This window comes from Dermacentor silvarum, chromosome 11, assembly GCF_013339745.2.
Source record: "Dermacentor silvarum isolate Dsil-2018 chromosome 11, BIME_Dsil_1.4, whole genome shotgun sequence".
In the NCBI taxonomy this organism is placed as follows: domain Eukaryota; kingdom Metazoa; phylum Arthropoda; class Arachnida; order Ixodida; family Ixodidae; genus Dermacentor; species Dermacentor silvarum.
This window is the reverse complement of record NC_051164.1, coordinates 46,365,205-46,378,407: the sequence shown is the minus strand read 5'-3', so window position 1 is coordinate 46,378,407 and position 13,203 is coordinate 46,365,205. Positions and strand designations below refer to the sequence as shown.

The following is a 13,203-nucleotide window of genomic DNA, read 5'->3' as shown; positions in this document are numbered from 1 at the left end:
GGGATCGCAACAACGCTTCTGCGTTTCACGATTCTTTCGCGGTGCATCTCGCACTTATACCCAACAGAGTAGTATACGACGACGAAACAGCCGGTGATTAGTTGCAAATTCTTGCGCGTCATTTAGATTACTCCCACAGGAGATTATTGAGTGTAGTTTTTGCTTGCCTTTTCTGCACGTACCTTGACCGCGAAAACTGTCGCCCGCGTTCTAACAGCGCCGCCGTAAAGGCTGCGTTTCGTATACGTTTCCTCACCGCATTCTGAGGTCTCCGTTCCTCGTCACTGAGTAATTTCTTACTGCGTGGCATAGTCATAGAACTTTCATAATCAAAGTAATACAAGCAATGAAGTCACCCAGCAATGGTTATTTGCGGGCCCATGATGCGAGGCAGGTACCCCGAAGCTGAGAGCGCGGTTGCGTGTCCAGAAAATTGTAAGAATAGTTTCCTAGAGTTATTGTATGAAATTCTTGGGCGGGTGTGTTGTCGGCAATTGGAAGCTTTCTGACAAAATATCGCGTCGGAGGTTCGTGCTCCCACAAGAAGGTGGTGGTAAGCGTACATAAGTTCGTGTATGCACAGAAATTCCCCTATTCAAGGCTAAATCCCGATACGTTTTTTTTCTTTTTTTTTTGGGGGGGGGGAGGAGGCGGAACATCAGGTCAAAGGCAACTATAGATAGATAGATACTTCATTCGCAAGGCAATCAGAGTTTTGTCTGGACAGGAAACGTGCCCGGGCATCTATCCAAAGAATTCTAGGCATTAAAAGAAAATGAAAACGACTTGCCGGTGTGGCGCGTATGCACGCGCACGTGCGGGAGGCCTCGTTGGCACGCGGACACGAGGCACGTCGACGGTCGTTCCATTTCCAGCTGCCAACGACCTGTGCTCCGAGAAGAAAAGCGGTCGACGACGGACGTCTCAAGAACACAACGAGCACAACCGCACGCTCAGCCTCCGCGACGCGGCAGGAAAATAATTCTCTCCGCCACCAGGCGTGACTACCAGCTAGGAAGACGCCACCCGCTAGAGAGGACTGGAGCGGACAAATCGGCAGCCGGCTGCCACCGCCTCGATGACGGCTCCGGAGCATCACAACCGGCGCCCGACGCCAAGCGAACGCCAGGAACGACAGCGCCGACTTCCGAAGACGTCGCCGACACGGAAACCAACCGGGGCCGCTACATGCGCTTTCGGCGCGCTTCCTGCGTCTTCCGAGCTGTCCGTCCACGAAGACCGCGTAGAAGGCCAGAGGAGTTACAGAACAAGCCCCGCCGACCGACGCCGACGCTCCGACCACCGTCGAGGAACTGACAAACGAGGTTGCTTGCCGGAAGCGGTCGTCGAGGACCTGGTCCTCCGCGAGCGACGTCGCCTGCCCACCGTAACCGGGATTCCGAAGCATCGGCGTCGCTCGTGGTTCTGCGCGTTCTACTTCTCCGGCAACTCCTCTCGCCCAGGTACAGTCGAGATCCGAGGCTCTAGCTTGTTCCTGGTCTCGACCGACGGTGACGCGCGGAGTAGTGAAGGCGAAAAGTCGGCGGCTGTGCCACTACGTTGCTTCCAGCAGCCACGCCATAGAGAACCGCCGACATGGGATCACCTCCGCGGCAACGACGGTGGCCGCAAGTGCGGGGTGCCGACAGTCGTACGTCGCCGGTCGGCTGAACGGGCGACCCCGTTCCCGTGACTTCGGTCAAGCTGGACCATGTGGAGTTTCCGCAAGAACCGGCCACTGCGCGCCCGTAGACAGTGACGGGGAAAGTTGCCGGCAGCACTTGGGGGCGCTCTCGCGGCGAAGCCAGAAAGAAACCGCCGGCAAGGGAGACCGCGACTACAAGAAATTAAGTGTACTACTTAGCGCGCACCTCACTCATAATTCTGAACTATGTGGGAGGAAAAACAATTCTACTCTACTGTTTTGTATTAGGCTTTGTATTATTCTCAAACGCCCCCGGAATATATTTCAAATATTTGCCTTTGCTATTCTCGGTTTGTTCTTTCGACTCTGTGCTGCGTTGCCGTCAAATTGCTTTTGCGCCATATCTGCCTTTATGACGCGACAGCGTTGAGGGCCCCGTGTCGCAGAAAATCCGTTGACGTCGTCCGGCGTCCGGCGCCGTAGCAGGCGTTGGCGTCCTGTGAGCGAAAAATATTCTATACGCCGCTCAAGTACTTCTTCAACCACTAAAGTTGCTCACAGTATTTGCAGCAAAGCTGTATATACCTAGGGGATCACAGAAACCCTGCGACGGAAATAAACCTATCAAAAACTTGCGTCTCGTTCTGTTGTTATATACCAAAATTGGCATGGAAGGGTACCAATGTATGGCTAACATGACATCAATGACATCAAATGCTCGTCAGTTACGTCAGGGTTAACGATAATGAAATCACGTGTGGCACATACCCGCATAGGATATGCGGGTATGAGCCAGGGACAATAAAGGGAACAAAATCACATGGACGGATGCCCGCATTGGATGTGTGGGTATGAACGGCCGAGAGCAGGAGCGGGAGAGATCTCGTCGGCGTCGCTCCAACGCCTCGGCAGAACATTGGGCCCACGATGCGGAGCGCAAGCGGCAATGTCGGGCAGATCCGGCGGATCGTGTGGCCGAGCTAGATAACGACATAACCAGAAAATTAAGAAAGACTTTAATGAACCGTCGGGATTACCGCAGTGATAAACACCGGGGCCGCATATTTTTCAGCTTCGCTGGTTTACCATCTGTACGGGGTGGGGCAGGGGCGGTGCAATTTTCTTACATTCTTTAGAAAGGTATTCCTCGGACAGCCACAAATGAATGTCATGAAGCCAAACAACCACATCGCATGCCTTTTATGTTAACTGTTCTCATACTGACATGATATATATATATGACAATTGGCATGTGACAATTGTGGAGACGAGGAAACGATTCGCCATGTCCTTTGTCAGTGCCCACAATACAGTGTGCAGAGACAATCGCTCTCCGTCGTGCTGAACCAGTTGGACGACCAGCCGTTATCGGAAAAAAGAATTCTGCAACATCGCCGCGAGTCAACATCGCATCAGAAGGCCGTGCAAGCGCTCCTGCGGTTCCTGAAGTCCACTGGCCTGTGTGAACGTCTGTGATTGGAACGCCTCCTTTGTTACCTATGCCTGTGTCTTTTTTTGTGTTTTTTTTTCGCTCTCTCTCTCTTTGCACTCTCTCTAACCGCTTTATCCGCCACCCCAGTGTAGGGTAGCAAACCGGGAACTGATTTCTGGTTAACCTCCCTGCCTTTCCTCTCTCGCTTGCTCTCTCTCTTCTCATACTGAAATATTAAATGTGCCAAACAATTACAGAAGAGCGGCCCACACAAGAAACCGCGTACGTTTCTACCAGAAAGCTCGCCTTCGTGCATAGCGTTCGCCGCCAGAGTTTCCCGGTAAACATTGCGGCTACATAAGCTTCAGTTGCCGGAAAGCGTGAGAAGCAGTCAGGGATATTTGAATGCTATCGCGTTCCACTATTAAAGGTGAAGTTTATGCGTCTTCCACATGTTACAGCCGATTTGTCCGTCCGTCGCCTGTACGCCGAAACTATCATCATCAGCAACGGCTTGAGCGTCGTCGTCTTCTTCCACAGCTGGCTCGTTGGCGACGCGCTCGATCCATTGCTCCCGCGTTCGTCGTCGTCTTTTATTGCGATAGCAATTATATGGACACTCAAAAGCAGATTTCTGCCGTCGCCGTCGCCGTGAGGTTCCGTATGACGTCAATGGAGATGAAATCGTCGCCGGTAAGGTAAGTGGTTCTTGAGGGAAAGGGAAAGGTTGGCGCTATCTTCTGCAGCCCTTGAGGGAGCACGGCTCAGCGCCAACGTCGCCGATGATAAGTGGTTCTTGAGGGAAAGGGAAAGGCCGCGCGCCAAACGCTGTATGTGCGAGTGAAAGGGCGCGAGGGGCGCGCGCTTTCACGGGGAGTGAACGCACGGCGGAGAACAAACGCGCGTTCTGCGCCGTGCTCCCTTAACGGCTGCAGAAGTAGGCGTCTCTTTCCTCCTTTACAATCACCATTTATGTAGAGCAAACGCGCCTTCTTCCGACGCGCGAGAGGCCGTGGGGGAGGGGGGGGGGAGGGAAGGGAGGCGACGTTTAGCTGCGGCACCAAGTGCCTATTTATATCAGAGGCTCCGGCAACAGTCACCAACGCCGCACGCATTTTGTGCGAACGCGGGCAAAACGCCGACGGCGTCGACAACAGTTCTGCGTGTTGCCGGTGATGCTGCATGTCCAAGTTTATACAGCTGATAAAGCTAATATCATTACTCCGTATTGCTCTCTACAAATTTGCTATCGCAATTGATGCTTCGCCTTTCAGGTGAACTTGCGACAACTTTTTTCGATAGAGTGCCAGAACCCTGGAGACGCGCCCTCCGGGTCCGACCCCTTCCCCGCCACATGTGCAGAGAAGACCCTAGCGGTCGTCGCCAGGCGCGCGTGGAAGCGTTTCAGTGGCACTATGGTGACCAACAACACGTGTATTACGTGGGCGTTGCCGGCCCACAACATGGGGGGTGGAACATGGCCGCAGTCGTGCAGAACACTAACACAGTTAACGGGTTCACTTTGAAAGCCTACAGCGCCACACACGCGGAGGAGCTTGCCATCACTCTGGCCCTCACTAATCCCACGTCGAAACACATCATGACCGATTCGAGAGGGGCTTGTCGGAACTATGAGCTGGCGTGGGCTGGTCTCGCCCGCCTTCCCGGCGCATATTGCAGTCTAGGTGCAGATACGTAGATCCAACTACGCGTAACCTGATTTGGGCCCCCAGTCACCAGGTACTCCTGAAAAACGAACAGGCTGATCAGGCCGCCTGCGCACTCTCTCCCCGGGCTGTCTCCGTGCCCTTGGAAGTCTACTCCCAGTCAGACAATCTGGGCCTTTCATTCGAAGACAACACCGATTACTACAAGGAGGAGCATCGGCGCTACCAGGTCCCTTGTGAGGGACTGGATCGCGCTGACGAGCGCCTCCTCATAAATTCTCACCAACACTGAACTGTGACTGTGCCCGGCGGTGCTTACGCATTTCAACCCAGCCTTTGATGGCACGTGCCAGTTCTGTGGGGAGGTGGCTGACATCTTCCACATAGTCTGGGCGTGCCAATCAAACCCATTCATCCCCCAACCCCACTAGAGAAGACAGGGAGGCGGTCCTGCTCGTCTGTGAAGCCCTCAAGACCCAAAGGGCCTTGGTTCAATGGGCGCGGGCAGCGTTGCTTGCGATTGGAGACCCTTAATAGAGGCTCCACCTAGTATTGGGAGGGGGTGGGGCCCAGAGGGCCTAACCCTATCACCTCTCTGCAACCATTTAATGATTCATAAATGTTTTATTGTGATGGCAATTATATGGGCACTCCAAGCGGATTTCTTCCATCACCGTCACCGTGAGGTTCTATGTGACGTCAAACGGCGATGAAATCGTCGCCGCGCGCTGTATGCCGTAAGTGCGAGTGAGAGCGCACGAGGGACGCGCGCTTTCACGGGGAGCGAACGCACCGCGGAGAGCAAACGCGCGTTCTGCGCCGTGCTCCCTGAAGGGCTGCAGAATTAAGCGTCTCTTTCCTCCTTTACAATCACCATATATATATATATATATATATATATATATAGCAAACGTGACTTCTTCCGTCGCGCGAAAGGCCGCGAGGGGACGGGAGGGAGGGGAGGCGACGTTGAGCTGCGGCACCAAATGCGTATTTATATACAAACGTTGCGAGGTCAGAAGGTGGCAAACACTTCGGACACTGCTCGTCGAACTGATCCTTGCTCAGCTCGAAGTTCTCTGCATTGGCTGCGGCGGGGGTCACGATCTCGTTTCACTGGCCACCTTACCACGTGGGAATAGCCGGTAATGAAGAAGGGGACACCCTCGCCCAAACCACCCACTATCCTGAAGTGCTGCTCACACGAGCGGTCGCTTCCTCTGATTTTTCGAGGGAGCGCCTGAAAAAACTGTTCGCAACTGTTCACCCGGATGCCAGAGTGGCAAATGGCAAGGGTCTCAGGCTACTTCCAGAGGGTGGCCTTACCAGGAAGGAACGCGCAACGATGCATCGACTGCGCACGGGCTGTGTCTGGACGGTGGCACGGCTGCACGCCAAGGGACGCTCCAGCTCACAGGCCTGCGAATGTTGTGGCGAACCCGAGACCCTCGACCACCTTCTCTTTGCTTGCCCAGCGCTGGCACAGGAGCGCTCAAGGGTCATAACTGATTACAGGCAACAGGGTCTACCTGCTGCAACAACCAGCGACCTCCTGTCCCAGTCGCCTCCCCACCTCCGAGCTCTCCATAGCCTCTTGGAGTTTGTGGAGTCGAACGGGATCACCACCGATCGCAAAGCGCTCGCCCCCAGCAAGCTATCGCCTTCATCACCAGCCTCCTCCATGATCGGATGAGACTACTGCTGCTTCTCCTTCTCTTCCCACTTCACATCTTTATCTCCTACTTCCTCTTCGCCTGACGCTGCGCCGTGCTCCCTATTGGGCAGCAAAAATAGGCGTCATTTTTTTCTTAATAAACCACTACTACTGTCCCGTTATGATCTCGTCGAAAACCTCCGAGCCGTACTCAGAGGCACCGGCAACAGTCGCCAACGCCGCGAGCGTTCGGTGCGAATGCGGGCGAAACGCCGAGGTCGTCGACAACAGTTTGGCGCGTTGCTGGTGCTGCTGCATGTCCAAGTTTATACAGCTGATAAAACTACTATGCTTACGCCGTATAACTCTCTACTAATTTGCTATCGCAATTGATGCTTCGCTTTTCGGGTGAAACCGCGACATTTTTCACCACCACCACCAACAGCACAGCTGGCTCCATTGCCGCTCCGTCATTCCAGCGTAGAATTTCACTTCTCGTCTGTCGTCATAATGGGAAAGCCGCATTTACGGGGGTATGAGCCGTTGCTTAAGGGGGCATGAGCCATTCATTGTCTTACGTGAGGGACAGATTTACTTTTGAAGCAATTTAAATTTGAAGAATCGCAAGTGGCAATGCGACAACGGCTGGACTGCGGGCATACCGTCAGTGACGTCATTTTCTCCGACGCAGCCGAAGGTGTGTATAACCTCGTTAAGAAACAGAAAGACGTACGTAACCAATTATTGAGAAACTCTTTAAAGTACCGTCCGGATTAACCCAGTGATAAACACCGGGCCGCACGTTTCAGCTTCGCTGGTTAACCATCTGTATGGATGTTCTATGCCATCTATGCGGTGCTTGGGCGGCGATTTTTAAAAATTGAAGCTCTGGTTGCCTAGCCCACCACTGGGCCTCTTCTATTATCCGTTCTGACAGTCCCGGACTGCCTGAGACGGTGCTTTCAGCCAATAAGCGTTGCGTATGCAGTCTTGCGGACAGTCCGGGACTGTCAGAGACGGATAATCGAAGAGGCCCACTGTATCGCGTCAGGTCGTTTGCCTGTCGGTCAGTGTATCGTGCCGGGTATATTTTTGTAACGAACACCTGTGCTGAAAATTTGCAGACGGCTGGCGGAGTGGCTGTTATCAAGCCATCGCGAAAAGTTTTCTATAAAAATACGTGTACCAGTAAGTCTCATCGCCGATCAAACACGAGTTCAAACGCGGTGTTAGACTAACGGTCGTACAGTAGCAAGGGTCCAGAAGTGGTTTCAACAGGGTCTGAAACGTATTCGGGAGACGCTTTGCTGGCGCGTTGGAGGCATCGCGATTGCATTTATTTCGCATGAAGTGATAATTTTCAAGCGAAGCTCGTATTGCCTATAAATGTAGGCGGCGGTTGTGGTGGTGGCGGTGATGTCACGTTGAAAAGTGGGTCGATCCTGATGATACTGCAGGAAGGCTGCAAGATCAATGGCACCTACCCCTGTGGGCTCTGGGACCTGTAACGCGCCCTTGAACTACCCGTCACACGTGGGACCCAAAGAGACAAAATCACCTGCCCTTCCCCTGTCGAGAAAAGGGGGTAAGCGAAGCTTGTCGTCCGATTCTAGCGTGCGGATTCTAGCGTGAGAGCTTCCGAAGCCCAGGCGAAACGTCAGCGAAGAGCCGCGGACCCCCGAGTTGCGCGAACGTGAGGTTGAGCCCTAACGTCAGTGAAGAACCGCCAACTCTGAGTTTAGGGCAAACGAAGCGGAACGCCTGCGACAGCGTCGTCTTGCCACAAGCTTCGCTTAGGCCTATTTTCTCGACAGGGGTAGGGCTGGGGATTTTCTTTTTAGGCAATATCAGTGTGTGTGCTTATCATGAATATTGATTATAACGAAGGTGTCTGTGTCCCCAATGCGGCTTCGTAATATCGAGGTTCAACTGTACGCTACGGACGTTATGCGCAAGCAGGAGTCACATTCCAGCTAACCGACCTATATTATCAGTGCAGGTTGGCCGACAGAGTGGTGCAAGTTAAGCACCAATTTTCTGAGAAATCGAACACTAAATCAATATGTAAAACGGTGTAACATGTTAGTGTAATTCCGGTTCATAGGCATCCTTAAAGTACACGGAACTCATAATGAAATGGCACATGTTTTTTCAATGGCTACTTTGAATTATATATTGTCCTTTATGTTAACAGTATAGCGCTGTAAAAAGAACGAGGTTACCCGATTACGCACGCTGTATTGTACTGTACTGTACGAAGCGAGGCTCACGGTGCAACCACCCTGTGACGTAGTTAGGGCGGCATAACTTACAGCTTCGCCATGCACAGAGCGATAAAGCGGCGGGTCTCGACCCTAGCTGCTGCTGAACTGACTATGCTATCTGAATTGGTTCAATCGCGAGTTGCGCGAAGCACCCACCGCACTCAGCCAACCCCTCCTAGACAGCTATCTAAGATGTTATCTAGATGCTATCTAGGAGGCTTTGAATCAGCTCGCAGGAAGAGCAAAGCGCGACAGCGGCTTCATTGTACAGCGGTGAGCACTGTTAGGGTGAACACGCGAGCGCGTGGCCGACGGCACTATCAGCGCCGCGTAACAGCCATCGTTGGAAACATTGCACATGCGCAGCATGTGCTTTGCGAAACACTCTTTCCACCGCGCGCATCACGTCATCGATACGCTTGTTCGTCGTCTGCTAGCCGCATTTTTTGTTCGCTGAGCTGATACCTTCTGCATTTCAAGGTCCATCTGGATTGAAGATTGGCGCGTGAAGGAAAAAAGTGAGTGTAAGAGGGATACTTATTAAACTTTTTATTCAAGAAAATTGCACTTTTGCAATTCAAGTTAAACAAGACCATGAGAACAAATATAAAAACATGAGCAAATCTAATAGCGAGTCATGTGACCACTTACAGCAACGACTGCAGCTATTCTGGACGGTAACGAGTCGTAAAGTGATCGAACATATTCCCGATCGGCTTTCAGCCTTTCCCACTCGTTGCTGACTTGCGCCCACAACTGGTCCGAAGTCGCGGAATAAAGGGGCTTCCTTGTCAAAGAAGCTTTCAGACGGCCCCACACGTTTTCTATCACATTCAGGTCCGCTCCTTTCGGAGGCCATTCCAGTAGCTGCATGTGCTGCTCCGCCTGGAACTCCTTGACAGCCCGCGCCGTGTGTATCGGTGACCGGTCCTGTTGGAACAGGTAATCACCGTCTGGGAATAAACTGCTCGCATATGGCAACAGCACATTGTTCAAAATGTTGCAGTATTGTTCCGACGATAAGTGTCCACGTATACGTTGCAGGGGCCCTAAACCATATCTTGAAACAGCACCCCACACGTTCACACTCGATCTCCCACTGGCAGAAACACCTTGCACGTTGTCCGGGTCGTTCCTGCGTGGCATTGTGACGTTAACTAAAACAATTGCTTTTCAAAGCAGGAAGTTTGCCTCACCGTGTGCCTGGTAGTCTCCAAACACGCAATCTTTGGTCTTGTCGCGTCGAAAACGTCGACTCATCCGAAAAGATGACGCGACCCCACTCTTCTGATGTCCATGCTTCGTGCAGCTCAGCGAACTGCCGTCGTGCGTCCTTGTTTGCCGCCGTTAGTAGTGGCTTCTGCACTGCGACGCGACTGCGAAGGCCCGCAGTACGCAGGCGACGTCGAACAGTGGTGTCCGAAACGTCCAAATCCAAGTCCTCGCGTATTGCTGGGGCTGGCAAGAAAGGGTTACGAACAGCAGCTGCAACTATGAGGGCGTCTTCATCGTCTGTGGTAGCTTTAGGGCGGGGCGCGCGGGGTGCATCCTGAATGCGACCTTCATACTTGTAGGCTTGAATTATCCTGTTCACAGTCTTCAGGGGCCTATTAACTAAAGCGCCAATATACCGCTGGGAATAACCTTTCAGGGAAAGATCGACAATTGAGCGCCGTTCATCATCGGGAACCCTAGCCATAATACGATCTGGCGACAGAATGAACGGCTGCGAAAGATGTTTGGTTGTTTTATATACGGCGTTGCATGCACAACAACTTTGAAGGGAACGAATAGACACGCCCCCATAGATATACAAGTTTTTTTTTGTCTTGTTCTGTTCAAGCACAGATGTTTAAAGAAATCTTAAAATGCAGGATGCATGGGCTTAGAAAACAAAAATGCGGCTAGCAGACGACGAACAAGTGCATTCATGACGTCATGCGCGCGGTGGAACAATTATTTCGCGGAAGGCGTGATGCGCATGCGCAATGTTTCCAGTGATGACCGTAACGGGGCGCTGACAGTGCCGTTGGCCACGCGCTCGCGTGTTCACCCTAACAGTGCTCACCGCTGTACGTCACACGTTTACGCCACACATGGGTTGAACGGAGAGCCGCGCTTCGCGGTGCCATTCTGCGTAGTCAGGCAAATTGAAAGAATTTCACGACTCTTCTTTCGACTAATTAAAAGCCATTTTTGAAATGTATAAACCTGTCTCTAGACTTATATGACGATTCCCTCCAACTTTCCAATATATAGTGCGGCAATCCTCGTAACTAACAAGGTTAAAAAGATGTGGGGTTCTTACGTGCAAAAACCACCATTAGCATCATTATGAGGCACGCATTAGTTAGGGACTCCGGAACAATTTATACCACCTGGGGTTATTTAACGTGTGCCTAAATCTAAGTAGACGGGTGTTTTGGCTTTTCGCCACCATTGAAATCCGGCCGCCGTGGCCGGGATTGGATCCCGCGAATGTAGTAACGTAGTTAGTTTAAAGTGAATTATTGCCAGCCATAGCAAACGCACAGATAATACATTAAGTAACGCTCGTAGCTTTATCGGGAGCATAAATTGCGGCAAACATTCGCTTACTAATTATCACCAATTAATTATCGGATGCATCGTGTGTTGCCGCACTGTGGGATAATATTCGCCCTATGCTGCCATATCTTAGCTTCCGTGTTCTTTGATATTTCTTTTGTCACTTTCAAGCAAAAGATAACTAGAACAGAAACGAAAATATCGCACTATCGGGGGAACGTTATCGCGCGGTGCAGTCAAACCGGAGCTGCGCGCCTGACAATGGGGATGACCCGGCGGCGCGCAATACACCTTTAGTTATGCTTCGGACACGCGCTCCGCTGTTCGCGTTTCATTTGACACCGATAGTACTTAGATTTAGGTGCACATTAAACAACCCCCAGATGTTTAAGATTAAGCCAGAGTCCCACCGCTACAATGTTCTCCAAATCTGATTGTAATTTTGGCGCGCAAAGCCCCAGAATTACTTTTTCTTAAATAAAACAAAGCAACGTCGGTGCCTGCATTTCGAATTCGAAGTAAAAAAACGGTGCAAAATCCCGTAACGTGACAGGCTCGTCAATTAATACACTCACACAAAAAAAAATATGTTATAGTGCTCATGGTTCGGCCTTTTGAAATAACGGTAGTTGCGGGGGTGCGCCGTTACAAATCTGTTGCAGGCTCTCGATAACAGAACATCCTTTGTGTGAGCAACGACTTTCACACAGGCCGGTGTAGTGGCTGAACTCTAATATTTTAGTCCCTCAACTTCAACGGGTAAGGTGAATGCAGATGTAAGAGAGTTTACAGGGTCAACTACATGAAATTGCAGTTGTAGCGCACTGTAGCCTTTCAAAAGAAATCGCACTACACCTGCAGGTCTCGACTCACAGTGTATTCAATTTCGTGCCTAATATTAAACATACCAGAAATACATCGGTCAGCGCCATGCAAAGGCGGAAATTAATAATCTTTCGCTCAAAAAATATTCGCGGGTCGGGCTGAAAAAGGTCATTTTCAGAAATTTTTAATTATCCTTAGTTATTAAGCCATGTGAACCGATTTAAATAGCTTTCATCCGTTACAGCTAAAGCCGAACCGACCCGAAAAACGATTCAGTTCCATAACATGGCTAACATCCATCCAAGCAAGAGGTTTCCGAGACTCTTTTCGATCGTTCAATAAATCGAATGAAATCATACTGACCCAAGTATTTCCTACTGAGTGTGACCTTAGGATGGATAGTGTGACCTTATCCGTCCTCTAATCCGTATTACCACTATGGCGCCAAAGACACGTCTACAGGTTTCTAACCTAATTGCAAGGCTTTAATAGCTCGAGCGTTCATCTTTTCGATGAATCCCAAACCACATGTGTGTGAACAAATAATCCGATACACAGTAGAAACTGTAGTACGAACAATGAAGCCCAGAAATTAGGAGCTGCAGTCACCTTTCTGAAAAGTTGCAACAATCCGTTTACTCTTTGCCCTGTATCTGTCCCGCGTCGTCGGATAGATCGCATTATTTTTGACGCATATGTGTTTACTCTTTAGGAAACCAAACAGTATTTCAAGAGTAAACATGTTCCAGCTGATTTGAACTGCGCCATGCCGTCTCAAGTTCTACGGGCGCGGCAACAGAAACGGTTCCTGTTACGGTACTGATGACTATAATCAAATCAGCTTACCTGGATAATCAGGAAAGCCGCGAGCGTCGTGAACATCGTGCGGGGACTGCGGTGCCGTGTCGCGATAACCGGCTCCAACGAAGCGAAGATAGAGACTGAACCTTAGGTCTCGTGACGACTGACGTCACCGATTATAGTTGCCAGACGAAAGACCGAATTTTCGTTGAAACTGGCTAGTCGTGGATCTAGCAGGCGTTTGTCAGCTAGGCCACGCAGGGGGGAACGCTTCGTGAGATAGAACGATGCAGAACGGAATGAAAACTGCGACCCTATCCGTCATATTTCTCTTACTCCGGGACAAGCTGGGTTCTTGGGGTTAGAAG

General features: G+C 51.1%; 1 protein-coding gene across 8 annotated transcripts in view; it reads right to left on the bottom strand.

Moving 5' to 3' along the window:
• LOC119434082 (uncharacterized) overlaps nt 1-13,001 on the bottom strand; it is a 191,307-nt gene extending 178,306 nt beyond the window's left edge. For 4 of the 8 annotated variants that reach the window (XR_007464224.1, XR_007464222.1, XR_007464225.1 and 1 more), the window contains exon 1: nt 12,881-12,959. Coding sequence is in view for 3 of the 8 variants with exons in the window: in XM_049658516.1 (XP_049514473.1) it covers nt 12,881-12,916 (36 nt within the window). In the remaining 5 variants the exon portion in view is untranslated. Of the gene's footprint in view, nt 1-12,880 lie in introns of all 8 variants that reach the window. The other 4 variants (XM_049658516.1, XM_049658518.1, XM_049658517.1 and 1 more) reach the window with 2 other exon arrangements.
• Between the last annotated feature and the right edge of the window lie 202 nt (nt 13,002-13,203).